Below are 22135 nucleotides of genomic sequence, written 5' to 3'. Positions count from 1 at the left end.
GCATGTTATATGATAGTGTGTAATTATGATAGGCAGATGGCTGGTCTTGGTAGCCACACAGGGATAAGAGAAGGACAAGAATGGGATCATAACTCTCAGCCACTTAGCACACGAAATTTGGACAGAGCCTAAAATTGGGCTGGGGGGGGGGTGACAAAGGCCCAAAAATAAGGACAGGTTTTTTAAATACTGCTCTTAAAAAATTTAGAAAGCTGCTATAATAACAGGATTTGTGTTAGCTTGTGTTTTCTCAAGGATATGAAGTCTGAAACTCAAATTTATAATATTATGTAGTGATTTCAGTCAGATTTGCCAGAAAAACACATTTTTTATGAGAAGAACACAAATATGAGGCAAAAATCTGGACCTCCTATGAAAATCTGGACAGTTGAGAGGTATGAATGGGATACGGACAGAAATAGAATAGTCGTCGTGGGGCAAGCTGAACATGCATTGTGGTATGAGATGTGAGTCAAGAGTTGGGGGACAGAAACAGGAAAAGTAAAAATGGCAGGCAGAGCCTGTGCATTGACGTTCGCATGTGGTCTTGTGGTAGGGCTTGCTGACTGGACACGTAGATGCTGAAGGATAACAAGAAATCCTGCAAAACAGGAAGACTACAGGCTTATGATTAGAAGAAAGGAAGCTGAAGCTTTGATTAGCATGATAAAAAACAGTGGAATGGGTGCCGGCTTGAAATCAGAGGCCAGTTGTGCAGATTTAAGGCGAGCAACAAGAATGATAGATGAGAAGATTTCCATGATAGTCATAGAAATGTGCAGGAATATAATTTTGTCTCTTTCTTGTGTAGTTTCCTGTAGAGGATTAAGGCCTTAAGCTTCTGATAAACTTATATACTATCATTTGCTACTTTATAACACTAAGCAAATCAGTTGATCGGGCATTGCTTATAGCTTTTTCCTAAAAAGAGGCTTGTACCTAGTGGGTTTACCCAGCTAACAAATGAAAAAATTAAAGTAAGTAGTGCACAGACTGTAAGGGTTTTGTTAGCAGCATTTATGGTAGTTATTATCTCTGTGCATGAATGGGTGAATAACTGGTACCTTAAGGACATTATTTTGTAGGGTTAAGCAGTTTAGTGGCACACCCGGAAGGTTGCCCTTTGAGTCATGACATTCCATATGGAAATGCAGTGCTTCTGTGTGTAGCTCATCATTACAGATATCCGGCTACACTGTTCCGCTCTCTGTCTGCTTCCTGTAACCCCTCTAGTCAATGCTGAGGGGCTTCCAGGCAGTGTGAGAAGAGGTCCAGTCTTTCTCCACTGAGCTCTACCCACATATTTAAACTGAATGTTAAGACCACCATCCACCCAGTCATTCTGCTCATGTACCGCTAGTTAAACACAGGGTGCCAACTTTGCAGATTGGAGGTCTTCTGCACAGTTAAATACAAAATGTGGATATAACTAGCACCAGTGGCAGGGCATCAGAATCCTGTTGGGAATCGGAAAATATGTCCTTCTACATCACTGCTGCAGTAGTCATCACCTCTGGGATCTCCTGCCAAGGATAGTCCAGTGTCCGGCCAGTATACCAAAATATTTACCTAGGAGAGTCATACATTAGATGTATGCTCCCCATGCAAGTGTACAACATAAAGGTGATGTACGAACACTCCCAGTCTAGAACTTCATTACTGCCCATCCAAACACCATTATCGTACGGCAGTCTCTATGCCCTTTACTTTGCTGGTTATATGTAGCCTGGCTCTTCAAGGTAAAGTTTCGCATTGGGGTTCCTTTTTCTTTTTATTAAATTTTTCAGTGGGTTACATGTCATCCAAGAAAGAAAACATAAGTGTAGGAGGCAGATTTCCTATAAGGACCACCCGTATAGGTACCGGTTTTGCTTAGGTGCGTCTCATGACCACATTCAGTGTTCCATCTGTCAGGCTTTTGTACTGAAGTAGTTACGTAGCAGTCTTTCTTCTATTTATGTTTATCTTGAGCACCACCTTTTCAAGCTGTTGGTCTAGGGTGCAGAGGCCAATTAAGAAGGCAAAAAAATCTAGGCCTGAGCGTGTTGCTCTGCAGCCTCCACTGAACATCTCTCTCGAAGTGAATGAACCTGTAGGACAGTATGATATTGCCATCGTTATCTTCTGCCTCAAACGTCTTAGAAGCCGTCATGTAACCTGCTTTTCACATGTATTTGGAGGCCTTGAAAACATCTGCCATGAACATTGAGGGGGAACCATGGCTGATTATCACCGAGGAACCTAAAGGTATTCCACAGATCCTTGTTAGGAAAGATGTGCTAAATACCTTGATCAAATCCAGGTAAAGGTCCAAACCATCATGTTACGTCAGAGCAGACATCCCCTTAAAGAAAACACAGAAGTCTATAAACATGTGGTGTCTGCAGGACTTCACTCACCGCTTGTTCAATGCTTTGATGGCATTAAAGCTTCTCGGGGGGGGGGGGTTGTTTCTTGCACCTCTTCCCCTAAAAGGGCAAGGATCTCTGAGTCCCCAGATGAGGATTCTGACTCTGATGCTGATTCCTTAGCCCACTCCTTTCAGTTACCTTCTCATTTAGACTGTGGGTCAGAGGAGGAAGAAGAGGTGTGTCAGTCCTGATTCATCTTTGGAGGAGATATCCCCTTAGAGACACGGTCCTGCATATGATGGAACATTTCAAATGCGAATGCTCCTAGGTGTCAGACATCTAGAAGAGGATGTATGAGTTAATACAAATGGATTCTCTAAGCCTTCTGATGTCCTTCCTGTGACGCCTGTCATGTTGGGTACTTTGCTGCTTTCCTGGCACCAGACTCCTAACTTCCAGCTGCCAAGAAACTTGACAGGTTCTATAAGGTGCCAGATGCCCACAAGTTCTTATACAAGTGCCCATCGTCTGATCCAGCATTGATTTCTGTGTCTACTGTTAAACCTTCTAGGCTGTTGCCCTCTTCCAAGCTCCTTCTCTCGGATAAGGACAGTAGAGCTAGGGAGAGGATTGGTAAGAAAGTATACACTTCTGCTACTTTAGCCTTTAAGGTTATAAATTACTACACCAATATGACAAAGGTATGTTTTGTCTCTTCTTTCTCAGATTGGGAAGATTGTCTTTGATATGCGTTTCTCTGAGAGCAAGGCCTCAGCTCTTTCCTCGTCACTCTATGAAATGCAGCTGAAGCCTCTTCAAGGGCTGCTGCCTCCAGCTCTGTGATGAGGTGCTGTTCCTAGCTTTGCCAGATGATGATGAAGCAGAACTGCTGAATGCTGCTCTAAATAACCAAAATGTGTTTGGCACTGCTATGGCAGAGCTCTTTAAGACCTCACAGGATCATGATACGGTTATGAAAGATATGAAGCACTTCTTTGTTTCTCCCATTTTATTGGAACTATCCTAGTAAGACTGCCTTTTTGTGTAGACTGCCTAGACAGCCTTCCAAGGGTAAGAAGGGTCCTAGATATGTGTTTTGGGATACGCCTACTCAAACACATAGGCCCCAAAGCAGTCCTTTCCTGCAAGTCTGCAGCTATCTGACTTTCTGCCCTCCCTTCCTCTCATCCAGGTTCTGTTTTTCTTCAGGCTTTCCCTCTCTCTCTCCCAGTTTGGCAAAAGATTACCACAGACTCTTGGGGTCTATCCATTATCTAGCAAAGTTACTTTGCGGCCTGGAAAACCCTTCCCTCCTCCTCTGGTATCCCTCAACCTCCTGCAGAACAATGTCCTCATTTTCCAGGAGTATTGCAGAGTCTGCTAGACTGCAGACCAAGAGGGGTTTAGGGTTTTGCTCAATGTTTCTGATCCCCGGAAAAGATGGGCCTTGTTGACTTATCCTGGATCTTTTCTTTCTGAACACTTTTCTCATAGTGCCATCCTTCTGAATGCTTTCTCTTCAGACTTTGTTTCCTATGTTGCTTCCCCGGGCTTCTCCAGTTTCCCCTGGAACTAAAGGATGCCTTCTTTCATATTCCTGTCCACCCTATATTCAGGAAACTTTGCATTTCTCTATTTCTTTTTCTCATTTTCAGTTCTCTGCTTTGTCCTTTAGGCTTTCAGCAGCCCCAAAAGTATTCACCAGATGCCTGGTTTTAGTAGTCACCTTTTGCAGGTTTCAGGACATTCAGATATTTCCCTATCTGGAAGACCTCTTGCTTCAGGCCCCATCCTAAACCAAGCTAGTGTGGGATCTTCATTTTACCCAGCTTCTGTTGCACAGCCTGGGGTTCACTCTCCGCCTTCAGGAGCCAATGTTAACTCCTTCTAAGGATCACATTTTTCTAGGCTACATGATCCAAACTCGTCCAGTACTAGCCTGTCTTTCTGCCTCTAAGATTTTGTTTCTCACAGGTGATTTTTTTCCCTGCTTCTACTGTCCTTTTTTTTGGCCATAGAGTTTCTCAGGGCTCTGGGGTTCATGATTTCTACCATGGCCATGCTTCCCTGGGCCAGGCTTCATATGACAGTTCCACTGGTACCAAAGATCAGTGTGGCTTCAACACTGCCATCCTGCTAGAGTAATTCTTTTGCTGCTTGTTGGTGGATTCATCATCTCTCTCAGTCCAGATGTTCCTTTCCAACCTCTTCAGCTGTCTCAGAAACTCTTTGTGGATTTCTCAGAACTGTGGTAGAAGCCGCTTCAGGCATCCTGAAGGATCAGGGCCTTTGGTCCCCTCAGCAGAGGGGTGGATGCATCAACATCAAGGAAATGAGAGCTCTTTTCTGGCCCTTCAAGCTTTCAGCTCACACTGGGTACCAGGTCATTTGAAGGTTTATACAGACAACACCACAGTCATGTGGTTCGTCAGCTAACCAGGGAGCATGTGGTCTTGTCTTCTTTGCAGACTAGCCCTTCAAGCATAGGAAATAGCTCTCAGTCTGCAGGTAACCCTACAAGGCAGTCTACATACTTTGAGTGCAGTTTTGTGGCAGATTCTGTCAGCAGGTCTAGGGCACAGGCTCACATATGGAGGCTTTACAGAGATGTCTCTTTGGACATAGTTTATTGGTGGGGTATTCTTCAAGTGGATCTCTTTGCCTCCCCTCTTAACAGGCAGATCCCTCATGTCCTCAGTCCTTTGGCTTGGAAAGTGGGTGCCATGTTTTTCCCTTGGGAAGAGAATGTTCCTTTATGCCTCTCCTCCCTTTTCTGTTCTTCCCATGTTCCTTCACAAGATCAAGAACTCTCCAAAAATCTTGTTGGCGACTCCTTTTTGTCCCAGACAGCACTAGTTCCTCCAGTTATTCCTTCTGGCCAGGGTCAAGCTTCCCAAGTTACTTCACCGCACCGGCTTTTTTCAGAAAAGGATGTCTTCTTCACCCTCCCCTGTCCACTCTTTGTTTGACAGTTTGGTTGAGAGGGTTTGATTCCTCTTAGGTACCAGTTTTCTCAAGATACACTTAAGGTCCTGCAAGAGGCTAGGAAACCTTCAGCCAAAAAAATCATACATGTCCCAGCGGAAGAGACTTCCTGTCTGGTGTCTTAAACTTCACCAAGATTCCTTTTCAGTGGGGATACCCTTGGTCCTTTCCTACCTGCATGCTGGCATGACATATTCTTCAGTAAAAGCTCACTTGCCAGCAGTCTCTCCCAGTCTGCCACTGAATCCTCCTGTGGCCTCTTGATTTGAGGCCAAGCAATTTTTAAAAGGCATCCTTCATATCACACCCCCAATAAAGCCCATTCCCCCTTCTTGGGGTCTTAATTTTGTCTAAAAAATTGACTCAGCCTCCTGTCGAGCATGTTGTCTTCCTGTTTGCAGCATTGGACCCGGAAGAGTAACTTATTGGTTGCTTTTACCTCCACCAGATGGATTTGTGAACTTCTGGCCTTGATGGCAACCCCTCCTTTTTTGGTTTTCATAGAGACTGGGTGTCTTTCTGTATGAAGCCTTCTTTTATACCCAAGGTGGTTAATGAGCTGTCCCTTAATCAGTCTATCCAGCTTCCTTCCTTTCTTTTTCCCTTCTCCACAGTCTGCTGATGAGAAGGTTCTTCATTTCTTGGACTTATGTAGACAGCTCAGTTATTATTTAGACAAAACAAAGGCCTTTTGTAAATGAGACTAACTTTATTTCTTTTCATACTAGGACCTTGGGTTTCCCTGTTTCTGAGCAAGCCCTCTCCTCCTGGTTTTCCAAGGCCATTTGCTTTTGTTCTTTTCATGGCAAGCAGTTTGCTTCTGTTAGGCCTCATTCTACTGGAGCAGTGGATTCCTTGGAGGCTTTCTTCAGGAGTTTGGACACAACTCCAACCTTGAAATTGCTACTTGGTCTTCCTTCATCCATTCACTAAACATTGCAAATTGGATCTCATTTCCAGAGCCAGGGCAAGTTTTGCCAAGGCTATCCGTCATGGGTTTGTGGAGGACTACTCTTACCTTCCTCCTTCCTACCTTCTCAGTAGCTTTTGTACTATCCCAGAGGTGATACGTACTGCAGAAGTAATGTGGAAGGGCATGTTACAGTTGTGTAAAATCTTAACAGTAGGTGATGAGTAAAATCTCTGTACCCATGAACTACCACATAGGTGGTAGTCTACTTAACACCGAAAGTGTGATGAGACCTTGGGACACAGGTGGACAGTAGTCTCTCCCTTGATAATCATATTGCCACAGTGGTCAGGAAATCCTTCTATGTGGCACACCATCACAAAAGGTTTCTCATCTAGAAAAAAAGAGGTAATTCTTCCCCTCTACTCATCACTCATTAGACCCATTATAGAGTACAACGCCCCTTTTGGTATGTACCTCACAAGACATCTACAACAACTGGAAAGGCCACAGAAATAACCTCACAAAGAGGATTACTGGACTCAAACAGATGCCCTACTCAGACTGTCTAAAAAAAAAACTCCAGCTTTACTCCGTCGCATATAACCTACTCAGAGGCGATCTCTGCCTAACATACAAAGCTATGTCAAACCCAGAGCTGTTGGACATGCTCCACTTAAATCCCAATCCCTCTGAGCTACACGCTGTAGGGATCTAAACCTTGTCACCACAATAAACAGAACATGCTGGAGGGATAGATTCCTGTCCCAGAGACTTCCCATACTCTTGAACAAACTACCTATCTATATCAAACAAAGCTCCTCATTAGCACTCTTCAAAAAAAATCTTGATGATTGGATGGGAAATAGGAAATTCTCCCCGGGATCACTTCTGTGGCTCTGCTCGACAGGGGCACAGGAAAATCATTTTCTTGGGTGACGAAAGCCAGGGTACCTTTTTGGCTAGACTTATATGGGCCCTAGGGCCAATAGCCTAGTTACCTATCTATGATCTTTTCACTGTTGCAGTATTTCATTCCTCTCTCCTAGCCCCTGTTCTTTTTCTTCTTTTTCCATGGGTGGTATTTTTTTTTTTGGCCAAGAGGTTCTTCCCCTTCTCTTCCTTCATTCCATTTTCTGGATGTATATGTTTGCGTTACACTGGGGGGGGGGTCCTAGTCCTCCTTGAGCATTGCAATTCTTGGTTGGGAGTGTTTATATATCACCTTTGTACCTTGTGCTTAAACAGGGAGCGTCTGACTGTTATATGACACTCGTAGATGATAAAGGCTTTGGTATACTGGCCGGACATCAGGCTGTCCTTGGCAGGAGGATCCATAGTTGATGAGTGTTGCAGCAACAAAAAGGACATTTATTCTTATGGTAAAATCCTACACAACTGTATTTTCCTCATGTAATAGTGTACCTCGACTTCGTCTGGAGTGGCATGCCCAGTTTTCTAGTCCTGTGTTAGTATAGGTTTATGGCACAGGACAAGGGTATACAGGAATCCTGTAGGATAAGTGAACAGTAAGAAGAATGCAATTTGAGACGTGAATAGTTTGGCAATGTTCTATAAAATTAACTTTTTATTTTCTTATTACAGATTATGTGGCATTATTTGCTTTCCTGGGTTGTTTCTTTGCTGCCGTGATCATATGTCTTGTGTCCCTGTTCATTTATAAGAAAATAGACTCTGTCCGTGGATTTTTCAACTTTGGGAAAGCAGATAACCTGCAGATGACATGTAAGTAGAATCGAACAGTGCGGACATGGGTATATACAATTGTGTTCATGCTCATGCATCTGTGATTGTATGAACATGTGTTTTTGCATGCATGAGTATTTGTGCTTTTGCATATTTGTGCTCCAATGTATGTACTTACACTTGCATGCATCTGTTAGTGAATATGTGTGCGCATGTTCGCCTTGTGTGTCTGCATTTGCATGATTGTGTGCTTGAGTATGCCTGTTTGTATTCCTGTGTGTGTTTTATATGTCTTTGTGTTGGTGTGAATTTGAATGCTTATCTGCTTGTGTGTTGTCATATGTCTATATATGTGTTTCCATACAAGTGTATATGTGTGCATTTTTTATATAGTCCTGACTGTATTGCTGTGCCTGTTTATATGCCTGTGCGTGAGGTTGAATGCATATATGGCTCTGTGCACTGTATATTTGTGTTTGTGTGAATGAATATTTGAATACCTTTGTGTATGGGTGCAATCATGTATGCATGTGTATGTTTGAATGTCTGGGTGCAGATGTGTATGTATGTTTGCATGTGTGTCCACCCAGATGTATTTGTTTTTTATGTAAATGGGCATGTGCAAGTGTGTTTTTTTATTTAAATTTGTTTACTGCCTTGGGGCATTGAATGTCTGAGATCATTTTCATACTCGGCCATGTGAAAATAATTCCATAACATGAAATTGTAGGGTAGTGTATGCACATTTTTACACTGAGGCAGTTGTATACATTATTCTCATGCCTGCCCGCCCTTAGATTGAGAAATAAGAAAGAGCTAATACTTTGTTAAACAATGTGTAGTGGAATATATTTAATAGAAAAACAATTGTAGAAATGCTATTAAAATAAAGTATGCTAAGTTTAGGCGGAGCTAAGGGGGGATTTTATAGTACAGAGGGTACAAGTTAGTAGTAGAGAGTCATAGGGTGAGGGAGGTGCTGAACATTACAAGAAAATATATGGATCTTGGATAGGTAAAGGGATAGGAAAGGATAGGTTAGTAGTGGGGCGGAAGTGGTGTTATGTTTAAGAAAGAATTATAGTAACGATTGATTTGAGGGTGATATGGTTTAATTGTAATACTGGATCTATCAGAGATTTAGTGAGCTTAAGTTGAGTGATTGCTTACAATTTCTTGAAGGTTTTCTTTAAGGGAACATTTCAGTTACAAGAAGTTGTTACTGCTTTGAGTGAGGTAGGTGGAGATTAATAGAGTTTAGGGACTAGTATGGAGACATTGTGATTACTTTCTGTAAGATTATTGCAGGAGGTGCATATGGAGTGGACCCTATACAAGTAGTGGTTTTAACAAATCAATAGATAATCCAGTAAGGAAGGGCAAGGTTTCCAGTTGGAGTAGTTAATGAAAAAGTGAGACTGAGTGTGTCACTTTTTTCTTCTTTATGCAACCATCTTGAGTTAGCCAAAGCTGAACAGTATTGCTCTCAAGATAGGCACAGGTGTTGTGAAATGAATATGCAGACTATTTAATGTTTATAAAGAAGACAGAGTCATTTTAGAAGCAGGAATAAGTTGGGGGAGACTGTATTCCACCTGTGGTTGATGTATTCCTTTAATAGTTACGGATGTTGTTATGGATAATTGTTAGTAGTCATCTCCTTACACCTGAAACTAAGACTTCAGGAAGGCCCACCGTCTGACCTGACGTCTAAAGCTTTGCAGCTTCCTCAGCTGGGGCTGATGCCATCTTCCACAGGACTTCAGCATGTTTCGAGCCTGAAAGTGACATCATCTTTAGCTGTTTCTTGTGGATGTTTTCTTAGGTTTCTTAGGTTTAGGTTTCTTAGGTTCATACTAAGCTAACTGCCCTTGTGAGCAATTTTAAGCTTAGCCAGTTATCCTTTGCGAGACTCAAACCCTGCACCTTGTGTTTGTAAGGCAAACACCTTAACCATTAGACCACCCACCCAACAAGTTCAGGTGTAAGAACATGTAACCCATGTTCTGTTCGCATGTTAACTTTTTCACTCCAGCAGTGCCAACTGTACTCTGTGGGATTGGTAGATAAACAACTTGCTAGGAATTGTTCCTTTTGCCTTTTTCTGATTATTCCAGTGCTGTGCTAATGTTGTGGGTTAGGTATAAGTGTGTTTTGCATATTATGTCTACTCCGAAAAGACAGCAAAGTGTGCATGTCAGAGGCATATCCCCTACTGATACTTTCATACCCAGTGAGTCCTCTGTTTGGGAATCACTCACAACTTTGCCATTTGTAGCATCTCTTTCAGTTTTGTAAGACTCTTCAGTGAAGGGAACTTGCTATCCAGGCTTACTTGGACCACAAAATTTTGGAGGCCCTGTTCTGATGGTCCCCCATGCCTAGTGACTCGCAGCGGTTGGTCACTTCTGAAGCATCACTGAGTAAGAAGAAACTTTAGTAGAAAAAGCCCCATGAGAAAGAAAGCAGGGAGACCACACCTGTTTCTCCTTGTAGGTCCCTCTTGGCCTGATGATGATGGACCTGGGGAGGGGCTTTTGCTTCTGGTTTTCACAACTGCAGGCACAGAGGTCCCCTGGTGATGCACTTCAAAAGCTGTCATGTCTTCATTTTCTAGCAAATCCTCACAGGCCAAAGACTGTGATGCCATGGGTTCCAGACATGTTTCTCTAGACACTTGCTTTCTGCGTATCATGGGGAGGGCAGTCAGACATGTGACTCTTGACACTTGCTTTCTGCGTATTATGAGGAGGGCAGTCAGACATGTGACTCTTGACACTTGCTTTCTGCGTATCATGGGGAGGGCAGTCAGACATGTGACTCTTGACACTTGCTTTCTGCGTATCATGGGGAAGCTGGTGTTTGAGGATGTGCACAGTTGTAAAGTGGAGGGGCAGGATTTTGTGCCTTTTATCATGTCCTACAAAATGGCCACCTACTCTAAATCAAGGACACAAAAATCCACATTGTAGAAATTTGCCACTCTAGGCCCCTTGGTACAATTTACTGTCCAGGCATTAGGGGGGCCCTGTGCCACTTCTTCCCATTCTGCCCTGCAAGACTGGCTTAGAGCTTCTTTTCCTGTAAATAGTGTCAGCAGGTCAGATCTGATGAGCTGTTCGGTATCCTTCCCTCAAAGAAGAGGAGGGAATGGTTACCTCCCTGAGTCTCAGACTCCTCTGGTTAAGAAGTAGAAGACCTTGCCTTCAGATCCAAGATGTCTTCCCTTGTAAGATGTGACATTGATTAACTGGTCACTTCATCCCATGGTTACTCCCAGAGGTCATCTCATTTGAATACACTTTATCCCTCATGAAGAATACTTCAAGTAGGAAGCTAGATAAATTTCTTATTCTCAGAGAAGCTGTTTAGACCTTCTAGGCTTGGATACTCACAGGCCTTTGACCATTTCCCCAGTTTTGGAGGCCGATTTTCTTGGTACATCATTGGCACTGTTTCTCAATCCCCTTCTACTTGGAGGCTAGACCACTTTTACACTGTCCACGTTCCTTTCAAATACTTGTGCAAAAACATAAATCCAACAGTTGATCACCTGAATGTTCTCAAAGGATTGAAGTTTTTCCAGGCCCTGGCACAATTCCTAGTGAACAAAGAACCCATTTTGGTTCACAAAACCACATTACATTAAATTAAATTAATCATCGACATTAACATGTTGGTCAAATAGACATAAAAAATAAAATAAAAATGTTTCTCATAGTTTCAACATTTTTACATATGATTTTAATATTAGATGTATTTATACTCAGTTAATTAACCTGTGATGTCATTAAGTGTGTATAAATTGATTCGAAGGAAATGAGTCTCGGTTCTGATGAAATCCCTGATCAGGGGAAGAAAGCGCTCAATCCGGTGGTTTTATTGTTTTACTGTTTTATCATCATTAAAGTGGATTTTGTTGCCTAATTGTACAAGAAGACCTTTTGAGATTTCCTGACTGCTGACAGTGTGTGTTTAGTATAACTCGTAAGTGTGGTATTTGGTTGGATGGTGAGTGTTACCACTAAGTTTAAATACATGTTATAGGTTTCCTGGGTCATAGAGGGGGACTTGTAGCTTTCAAGGAAATATGGATTTTGCCTGCGGTGGTTTGAACATCATTGCCCTGTTTGACCACCCTTGATGTGTATTTATTTTTGATCTAAATAGAGACATCTCCACCTTTAGTCCCTGTCTGTGCAGTAGCTGGTCTGAATTGTGTGGAAGGCGTTATAACCTTGCACTGTCGGCGTACTCCCAGTGGCTTTAATCCATGTTTCAGTGACCGCACAGATGTTTGCATTCTGTAGGGTGAAGAGAGCTTCTGGGGACTGGAATAGTTCTGTGTTGGACACCTAGTATTGAACAGTGGTACCTTAGATTTTCTTGATTTGCTATGTTGGAAGACAGTGTTTTAGATAATATTCAAAAGCCTAGAGGGGAGACATTCAGACCATCCCTTGCAAAGCAGCTGTTGACCTTCTCCTTCCATGCTGACAAATATTGCACCCCCCCCCTAGAATGACACCGTAATGTAAGCCAGTTACTAAAGTGAGTCATTTTTGTTCGTTTTGTGGCATTATCCTTGGAGAAGGTAAAATACTGCTTAGTGCTAGGCTCATCCCTGCTTGGGTCACAAATTCTGAGAATGCTATGATGTTGTTCTCCATATTGTCTGATGTACAGCTCAGGTCATTTACACCCACATGGACTTATGACTGTGTCATGCTGGTACGTTTTGGTCCAGTGACTTGAATGTGTGCATAATTTGGCAGATTCTAGTCACTGATAAGTAACTGACTGTGACTTTCTCCTTATTCAGTCTGGTAAGAGGGACATCTCCAATGAGAGTATTGAATTGTGTCATGTTTTGCCTTATGGGCTTAGAAGTAGAGGCTTCATGAGATGTGGCTGTATGTGTTGATGTGGGTGTTGTTTTGAAATAGTGCATTTGGGGCTGCTGAGGGTATTTGTTACGAGTACATCTAGGAGGTCTTTTGGGTTTAGGAAGGTCACATTTAAGTGCCTAAACATATGTGGGTCTGTATGTTTGCTTTGAATTGTGTTTGATGGGTGCAGCGTTTATAATACTGACAAACATTATTCACATTAGGAGTATGTGTATGGGAGAGCTTTGCCTCCAGTAACATTGTGCACATACAATTATGTAAAAAAATGTAAAAAAAAAAGTGTAATAACGCAAAAGACTTTTAATACATAGCTTTCGGATACAATCCTTCATCAGTATCCGAAAGCTTGTTGTATCCAAAAGCTTTATGTATTAGAAGCCTTTTGCGTTATCACACGTTTTTTTTTTACATTGTTGCTTTTTCGTTACGTCTTTTGATTTACTAAGTTTCTGTTTTCTTCTGTACGTACAGTTATACAATGACTGGCCTAAAATATTCAAAAGCGAGCACGCTGATTGGCCCAACCCAACCAGCGTACCCATTGTAAATCCGAGACTACACTAACGGAAAAAGGTCCAGTCGTCCGGACTTTTTCCAGTTAGTGTATATCATTGTTTTTAAAAAAAAAAAAAAGAAACCAGAGGACTTTTTACATTCAGGAGACGGCACAGAAGGAAATAAAAGGATAATCAGGTACATTCTACAAATCTTTAAAAACTCGCCTGATTATCCTTTTATTTAGTCTGTCCCGACACTCCCAAACATAAATAAGTTCCCGGTTTCTTCTTTTTTATTAATTATAAAGAAGAAGAAGCAATGGAGATCTTCCATTCTCCCTTGCTAACTCTTCACAGCACTTATGTACTGCGTAAGTGGGGGGAACACAAGTCCCATATGCATGTGCAGTACATTAAAAAATGCTAAGGGATACCAACAAGATACAGAAGGGCAGCACGGACATATTATACAAAGACATTATTTAAAAAATGTAAGTAGTCTTTTTCTTAAATGTGATTGTATAATAGCAATAACCCATGCCTGGGTGTGGGTAATGCTGTATTTACCCACGGTTGCCTTTGGTCACTCGGGCTTCGCTGTCGTGACCAAACCACAGCAACCATGGGTAAATCCATGGGCTCAAGCTTAATGCCAAGAAATGTATAGTTATCCCCTTTGGGAAAAAACATGTACCCATGAATTACCACACAGATGGCAGTACACTAAACACCGAAAGTGTGATGAAAGACTTAGGGACACAGGTGGACAGTGGTCTCACCTTCGATAACCACATTGCCACACCAGTCAGGAAATCCTTCTGTGTGGCACACTTCATTACTATAAAAGCTTTTCATCCAGAAAAAAAGGTCATTGTCCCACTGGTACTCATCCCTCATTAGACCCATTATAGAGCACAATGTCCCGTTTGGTATGTACCTCACAAGACATCTGCAACAGCTGGAAAGGCCACAGAAATACCTCGCTAAAAGAATCACAGGCCTAAAGCAGATGCCCTATGCTGACTGTCTAAAAAAAACTCCAGCTATACTCTGTGGCATATCGTCTACTCAGAGACGATCTCTGCTTAACATACAAGGCCATGTCAGACCCTGAGCTGTTGGACATGCTCCACTTAAAGAAATCCCAATCCCTCAGAGCCACATGCTCCAGGGATCTAAACCTTGTCATCACAATGAACAAAAGATGCTGGAGGGATAGGTTCCTGACCCAGAGACCCCCCATACTCCGGAATAGACTACCCATACAGGTCAAGCAGAGCTCCTTCTTGGCCCTCTTCAAAAGGAACCTTGACGACTGGATGGGAGATAAGAAATTCACCCCAGGGATCACATCAGTCACCCCAGGGATCACATCAGTCACCACAGGGATCACATCAGTCACCCTGATAGACAGGGGTCCAGGGAGGTAAATATTGGTGGAAGAAATATCCAGGGAATTGTTATGGCTAGGCGTGTATAGGCCCTAGGGCCGATAACCTAGTACCAATCTTTGAACCTATTACCCACACCCAGGCGTGGGTTATTGCTTAACTGTTGCATGCCATTTCAGTTTGTTTGAGAATTACCTGGTTGTCCATAAACATGAGGCAATTTCTACTTTGCCTTTGGATGTCCATATCCAACAAGCTGGTAACAGCGATGAGACAATTTCTACTTTGCCTTTGGATGTCCATATCCAACAAGCTGGTAACAGCGATAGTGAGAAAGTTCATATCCATGGCAACATACCCTTTTTTATTGATTAGACAGTTGGAGTGAGAATATACATAAAGCAATGTCATAAGTATTTGGTTTGCAACTCTTTGTATAACAGATTCAATATGTATTGTCTGTAGTGTTTGTTGTGAATCCAGCACCCAGTGGTTGTAGTGTTTTTTTTGTGTAATCCCCAGTGAACCCAGAATACAGTGCCTATAGTTTGCTGCCTAAAATTCAGTGGATTCAGCACCCTGAGTGTAATGTTTTAGTTGTGCACTCTACATACATTGACTGTAAGCAGCAACCTGTGTGCAATGTTTTAGTTGTGTACGCTACATACCAGGACTGTAATGGTTGCCTTTTAAGCCCCTGTGGGCCAAGAACCCAGTGTGTGTATGTAGTGTTTGTGGTATAGTCCACATGGCCAACGAATGTCATTTACAGTGTTTTCTGTGCAAGGCCAAAAGGACACAAAAAATAAGAAGTTATGTACTCACCATAACATTCCATCTGAGTAGGTATCTTAATTTGTCTGCAACCTTTGGGATACGGATCCGATCTCGGATCCGAGCCGGCAACTTCTATCAGAGCATAGATCCGAGCTCCTAGCTCCTCCCCTTACCCATAATCCCCTGCCTACCCTGACTGACCTCAGATCAAGTTTGCCCCATAGCACAGCTGATAAAAGTGTCCCAAAGGGAACAGTTGCTAATAACCACAAGAACGATCATTTTGGTCAGAGGGAAGGAGGGGGGGGGGATGGTTGCAGACAAATGAAGATACCTACTCAGATGGAATGTTATGGTAAGTACATAACTTCTTAATCTGAAGTAGGGACTTCATTTGTCAGCAACCTTTGGGACAGAGTCCCCAGCTACCTAAATCTTGGGTGGCTTTCATGGAAGGATATTCCGGAGCACCGCAGAGCCAAAGGACGCCCTACCTTGGGAGACAACATCTATTTTATAGTGGCTGATAAAGGTGTGAGATGAAGCCCAAGTGGCTGCGGAACAAATGTCATCCAGTGGACCCCTAGCTTGATAGACTGCAGATGTGGCAACGGCCCTAGTAGAATGAGCATGGACTCCTTGAGGTGCAGGCCTTCCCGAGCTCTGATATGCTAAGAGAATACAACTCGAGATCCATCGAGAGAGAGAGAAACTTTAGAAACTGGCTTTCCGAAATTACTTTTGGCAAAGGAGATAAACAACTGATCAGATTGCCTATGATCAGCAGTTCTATGAATATAAAAACGTAGTTGTCTGTGTACGTCTAAGGAATGCAGCTTGTGCTCTACTTTGTTTTGAAAGTTGGGGAAAAACACTGGAAGATTGATAGATTGATTGATGTTCGCTTCTGAAGATACCTTAGGTAGGAAGGACGGATTGAAAACAAAAATTTCATCTGCTTTTACTGTACTTGTGTTTCTACCTACTTTATTTTACTTTTGCATCATCTTAAAAGTACTCAATTGTATTTATTACTGCTTGGTGTAACTCATTCTAAGCCTTTTGGTTTAAGCACTTAGGCTTCGGACCAGTTTTGCACTGAGAGGGTTTGTGGTCTGCACTGTAGTGGCAGAACAGGTAGCTTACATCCTTCTAGGTTGGGAACTGCTGATTGAGGGCTCAGTGTCTGTTATTCTAAAAGTGTATTAATTCTGGTTTAAGCACTTGGGCTTTCAGGCCAGTTATTTTACATTAAGAGGGTTCGTGGTCTGCACTTTTGTGGGAGGCGAGGCTGGACTCTGCCCTTCTGAGCTGGGAATTTCTGGTTAAAGGCTTATAGTGCATGCATATCTGAACTGCTTCTTACTGAAGTTGGTGCGCCTTGTTTGCTGTGGCATAGACTGGATTCGGGCCTGCTGGATCTAGCTTTGTTTGTGTAACTTGAGCACTAATTCAGGCATTCTCTAAAGTATTCAGTTGTATTTATTACTGCTTGGTAGTAACTTGATTAAAGTGTAGCTATCATTCTAAGTCTTTTGGATTAAGCACTTGGGCTTCAGACCAGTTGTTTTACATTAGGAAGGTTTGTGGTATGCACTGTGGTGGCAGGACAGATAGCTTTCATCCTTCTAAGTTGGGAACTGCTGATTGAGAGCCCAGTGTCTGTTATTCTTAAAGTGTATTAGTTCTGGTTTAGGCACTTGGGCTTAAGGCCAGTTATTTTACATTAAGAAGGTTCATGGTCTGCACTCTTGTGGGAGAAGAGGCTGGACTCTCCCCTTCTGAGCTGGGAATTTCTGGTTCAAGGTTTATAGTGCCTGAATATTTGAACTGTATCTTACTGAAATTGGTACACCTTGTTTGCAGTAGCATAGACTAGATCCAGGCCTGCTGAATCTAGCTTTGTTTATATGCTTGTTGTTTGCTTGTTATTTCCCTGGGACGCTAATTCCACCTAATACGGCTTCTCAGCTTCTGTGGATCACTAGTGATATCTGCATTGCTTACTGTACTTATTTCCTTGTTTCACTTGAAAGAAAGTTACTGTTTGTCATTTTTGCATTTAAGTTACCTGTAACACATTGCACTTAAGTTACCTGGCACTTGCGCGCTAATGAAATTATATAAGTCAGCACTAAAAATTAAAAGCACTACACCCTCACTCCCCACTGGCCCTTGTTTTCAATTATTAAGGAATTCCCAATATTATTCTAGCATGTCCAAAGGTCAGTTGTCAATCTCCTCTCCGGTCCAGCTGGTGAATCTGGGAATCTTGAGGCAATGTTACAACTGTCTCATGTACACAGACAACCATCTTCTCCTCCCAACAAATTCCAACACATGTGAGAGATGCAACCATATAGCCAAACTGGAGGCTAAGCTCTCTCAACTCAGTACTGGCATAACCAGTCAGGAGAAGAAGGAAACCACACTCACTACAATTCCAGTCTCACATAGACCTACCACGACAGCAAACCAAACACATAATCACACAAAAACATACTCGGAGGCTCTAAATAGAGATCTGCCTAAGCAGCAGAGACCTCCAAAACAGACACCCAAGCAACCGCTACCCCAAAACAAAACACGTGCAACACATATCTCACAAAGCTAGTGTGCCGAACAGTCACAGCTCTTAAGACTAAACAACACACCTGATACACTTGTAATAGGTGACTCTATCATCAGGCACACTGACGTCCCGCTCACCAGGCTGAACAAGGAGAGGGTCATGGTGAGCAGCCTGTCGGGCGCTAGGATCCGCCACATAACACAAGCACTCAGGTCACTCCAAGGCAAGTACAAATATGACTCAGTCATTGTCCATGCTGGTGTGAATGACCTGAGACGTACCTCCCTGGACTACATGAAAAGAGACATAAAGGAGCTCTCTGAACATGTAGCCCAAGCCGGTATGACCCTGACCTTGAGTAGCATCTTACCCTCACCAAGAATGATGCCACAATATGAAGACAAGATGATCAATTTCAACAATTGGCTTAAGTACTGGTGTCATTCAAAGGGGATCCAATGCCTGTCAGCTTGGGATGATATGCTCGACAAGCCACGATGCTTCGCTAGGGACGGCTTGCACCTGTCACCCCTGGGCTTTCGGATATTGGCAAAGGTTCTTGCTACCCCATAGTGCCTTTTTAGGCAAGGCTCAAAAGACAAACCCACCTCCATAGGTATCACAAGGGATAAGAAACTAAGAGTAATGCTACTCAACGCCAGAAGTCTAAACCTCAAGATGCACGCACTCAAAACTCTCCTTAGCATGGAGAACATCGATATCTGTGCAGTAACAGAAACCTGGTTCAGGACTCCCGAGAGCACCCCAGCACTACCAGGTTATACCTCATACCATTCTTTTCTGCCCCAAAACTTGGACCGAACCACAAAAGGAGGGGGAGTATCGATATTCATCAAAGATACCCACACCTCCAGGTTGGTGGCAAAGCACGAAGCATCAGAGACTATCCATGTGCAACTAACAGTGGGTAAAACTGCCTTCCAGTTTATAGCCTGCTACAGACCCCTCTCCCAAACCCAGGAATCCCACTCGGCCTTTCTGAGAACACTGGAAAATATGAAGGTCTCTCCAAACACCATTATATTGGGCGACTTCAACTACCCAAACATAGACTGGGAGCATTACTCTAGCTCCAACACCCTAGCCCAAATGTTCCTAGAATTTATAAACTCAGATGCTATGGAACAACTTGTTACCACTCCCACTAGCGGGGAAAACATACTGGACCTGATCATCACCAACATGGGGACTCTATGATCCAGACCAGAAGTGTATCCCTCACTGGTAAGATCAGACCATAAACTAATCTCACTGGATATTCACATCCCAACCCCACCCCCTGCCCAGAAAACCACAGTGAAAAACTTCTCTAAAGCAAATTTCACACTCCTCAAAACCAAGGTGGAATCCTTCAAAGCCCCCGGGCCTGTGGAAAATACGGCCCAGACCACAGAATCCTTTATAAACGCACTCTATGAATACCTTCAGGAATGCATGGATCATGTGATCCCAAATAAAACAAAGACCCAATCCTCCAAAGGCAGACGTTCTGTCTGGTGGACCCCAGCCATAAACAAACTATACAATAGAAGGAGGAAGCTACTAAATGATAGAGCAAAATCCCAAAAAGGGAAGGCATCACTGATCAGTATTAGCAAAAAACTACGGGCACTCATAAAATTGTCTAAGGCCAGCTTCGAGAGAAAAATTGCACAAGACACTAAGGATAATCACAATGCTTTCTTTAGTTATGTTAGGATCCTGGCTGGTAATTCCCAGATATGCTCAGAATTAGTCCAAAATGACAAAAAATACACTGAACCCACAGACATTGCCAACATCCTAGCTGACAGGTTCAGCGCAAACTTCTCCCCCCCCCCCCACCAAAAGGGTAAATATCTATCCCAGCAGAGTGCTGCCCCCCTGACATCTCAGATGCTCAGGTAAGAGCCACCCTCTCCAAAGCAAAAACACAGCATCAATGGGACCAGACAGTGTCCCGGCGTCCTACATGAACTCCAAGAAGAGCTAAACCCAAACATAAAACTACTGTTCAATCTCAGCCTTACTACAGGATATGTGCCCAAAGAGTGGCGACAGCAACAGTGGTCCCTCTCCAAAAGGTGGTGCCTCAACGGATCCTGGAAACTATCGCCCCATAAGCCTGACTAGCTTGGTCTGCAAAGCTATGGAAAGGATCATCATGGACCTCATAAATAAAGATATTGGGGACCTACAGACACTGGATCCTACCAGTTCGGCTTTGTTAAGGGCAGATCCTGCCTCTTAAACCTGGTTGATTTCTTTGAAACAGTCACCAAGGCCATTGACGAGGGAAGGTGGTCCACACAGCCTACCTGGACCTCGCAAAGCCTTCGATACAATACCCCACTCGGGCATTATAGATAAGCTCACCAGCTTAAATATAAACCCCTATGTTACTAGATGGATTGCAAACTGGCTCAAGGACAGAACCCACATGGTTAGAATTGCTGGAGCCATGTCAGACTCCAAACCAGTTACAAGTGGTGTCCCACAAGGCTCAGTCCTGGGACCTCTCTTGTTCGGTATATATTTCTCAGAGGTACAGGCCAACACGGAAGGACTGTGGCTGACCAAGTTCGCAGATGACTGCAAACTGGGTGCCATAATCGACTCTCCAGCCGACACAAGCATCCTCCAAAAGGGCCTCATAGAAACAGACAACTAGTGCCAGAGCCATGGCCTCAAGCTAAATGCCAAAAAGTGTAAAGTCATCCTCTTTGGCAAAACAAAGTGCCCACAAATTACCACATAGGTGGTAATCCATTAAGTACAGAAGAAGTAATTAGGGACCTGGGGACCCAAGTTGATAGCAATCTCTCATTTGACAACCACGTGGCCAAAGTGGTTAGAAAAACATTTTATATAGCCCACCTAATCATGAAGGGATTCACATCTAGATGAGGGGAGGTCATCGTGCCTCTTTACTCATCCCTCATCAGGCCCATAATTGAGTACAATGCCCCTTTTGGGATGTACCTTACCAGACACCTGCAACAACTGGAAAGACCCCAAAAGTACCTAACCAAGAGGATCAAAGGGCTCAAACAGATGCCATATGCTGCCCAGTTAAAGAAACTCCAGCTCTACTCAGTGGCATACCGCCTGTTCAGAGGCAATCTGTGCCTGACGTATAAAGCCATGTCCAACCCGGAATTAATGGACATGCTGCACCTCAGAAAATCCAAATCCCATCGAGCTACGCTCGAGAGACTTGAACCTCAGCACTGAAATAAATAGGACATGCTGGAGGGACAGATTCATAACCCAGAGGCTCCCTTCACTCTGGAATAAAATCCCAGTCCAGGTTAGGCAGAGTCCCTCATTGACTCTCTTCAAGAGGAATCTTGATGAGTGGATGGGAGATCGTAGGTTTACCCCGGGTATCACTTCTGTGTCACTGTTCGACAGAGGCACAGTATACTAACCTCAAAAAAGGGCATAGCAAAATTAATTTAAAATGGGTGGTGAAAGCCAAACACATTCTGGCTAGGCTTATAAATGCCCTAGGGCAGATAGCCTAGTATGAACCTATGATCCTGAGGTAAATCCTATCTTGGTGAAAGACCAAATATGGTGGTTTGACACAAAGAGCTTGCAATTCCGATACTCTTTTGGCTGAAGTTATGGCCACCAAAAAGGCGGTCTTCCAAGAGAGAAATTTGAGATCAACCGTTGCCGCCAGTTCGAAAGGGGGACCAATCAAGGCCAATAAGACTAAGGATAAATCCCATGGAGGTACCACCTCTTTGACTGGAGGCCTAAAGAGGAAGGTACTCTTGAGGAAGGTCTTACACAGCTTGGAAGTGATAAGAGGGCCAGACTCTTGCCCCACGTGACAGTATGAGATTGCTGCAAGTTGTACCTTGACTGTGGAAGAACTAGCGCCCTGGTGAAAGAGAGAGGTTAGAAAATCTAGAACCGACGCTATCGGGGCTGTAAAAGGGTCTAAATGATGGTGTTCTGCCCAAATGGTGAAGCGTTTCCACTTACTCTGATAAACCCTCCTGGTGGAAGGCTTGTGAGCTGCTA

General features: G+C 43.3%; 1 protein-coding gene across 1 annotated transcript in view; it reads left to right on the top strand.

Moving 5' to 3' along the window:
- The window catches only part of LOC122808603 (tumor necrosis factor receptor superfamily member 1A-like), a gene marked incomplete in the record, with an annotated part of 609848 nt that overhangs the window by 494156 nt on the left and 93557 nt on the right, over positions 1-22135 (top strand). Inside the window, 1 exon segment of the mRNA XM_044079560.1 lies at positions 7852-7992. Coding sequence (XP_043935495.1) covers positions 7852-7992 — 141 coding nt within the window.

This window comes from Protopterus annectens, chromosome 8.part0 (assembly GCF_019279795.1).
Source record: "Protopterus annectens isolate FY-2018-M chromosome 8.part0, PAN1.0, whole genome shotgun sequence".
Classification (NCBI taxonomy): Eukaryota; Metazoa; Chordata; order Ceratodontiformes; family Protopteridae; genus Protopterus; species Protopterus annectens.
The sequence above is the reverse complement of the archived record's forward strand: the minus strand, read 5'-3'. Positions and strand labels throughout refer to the sequence as shown.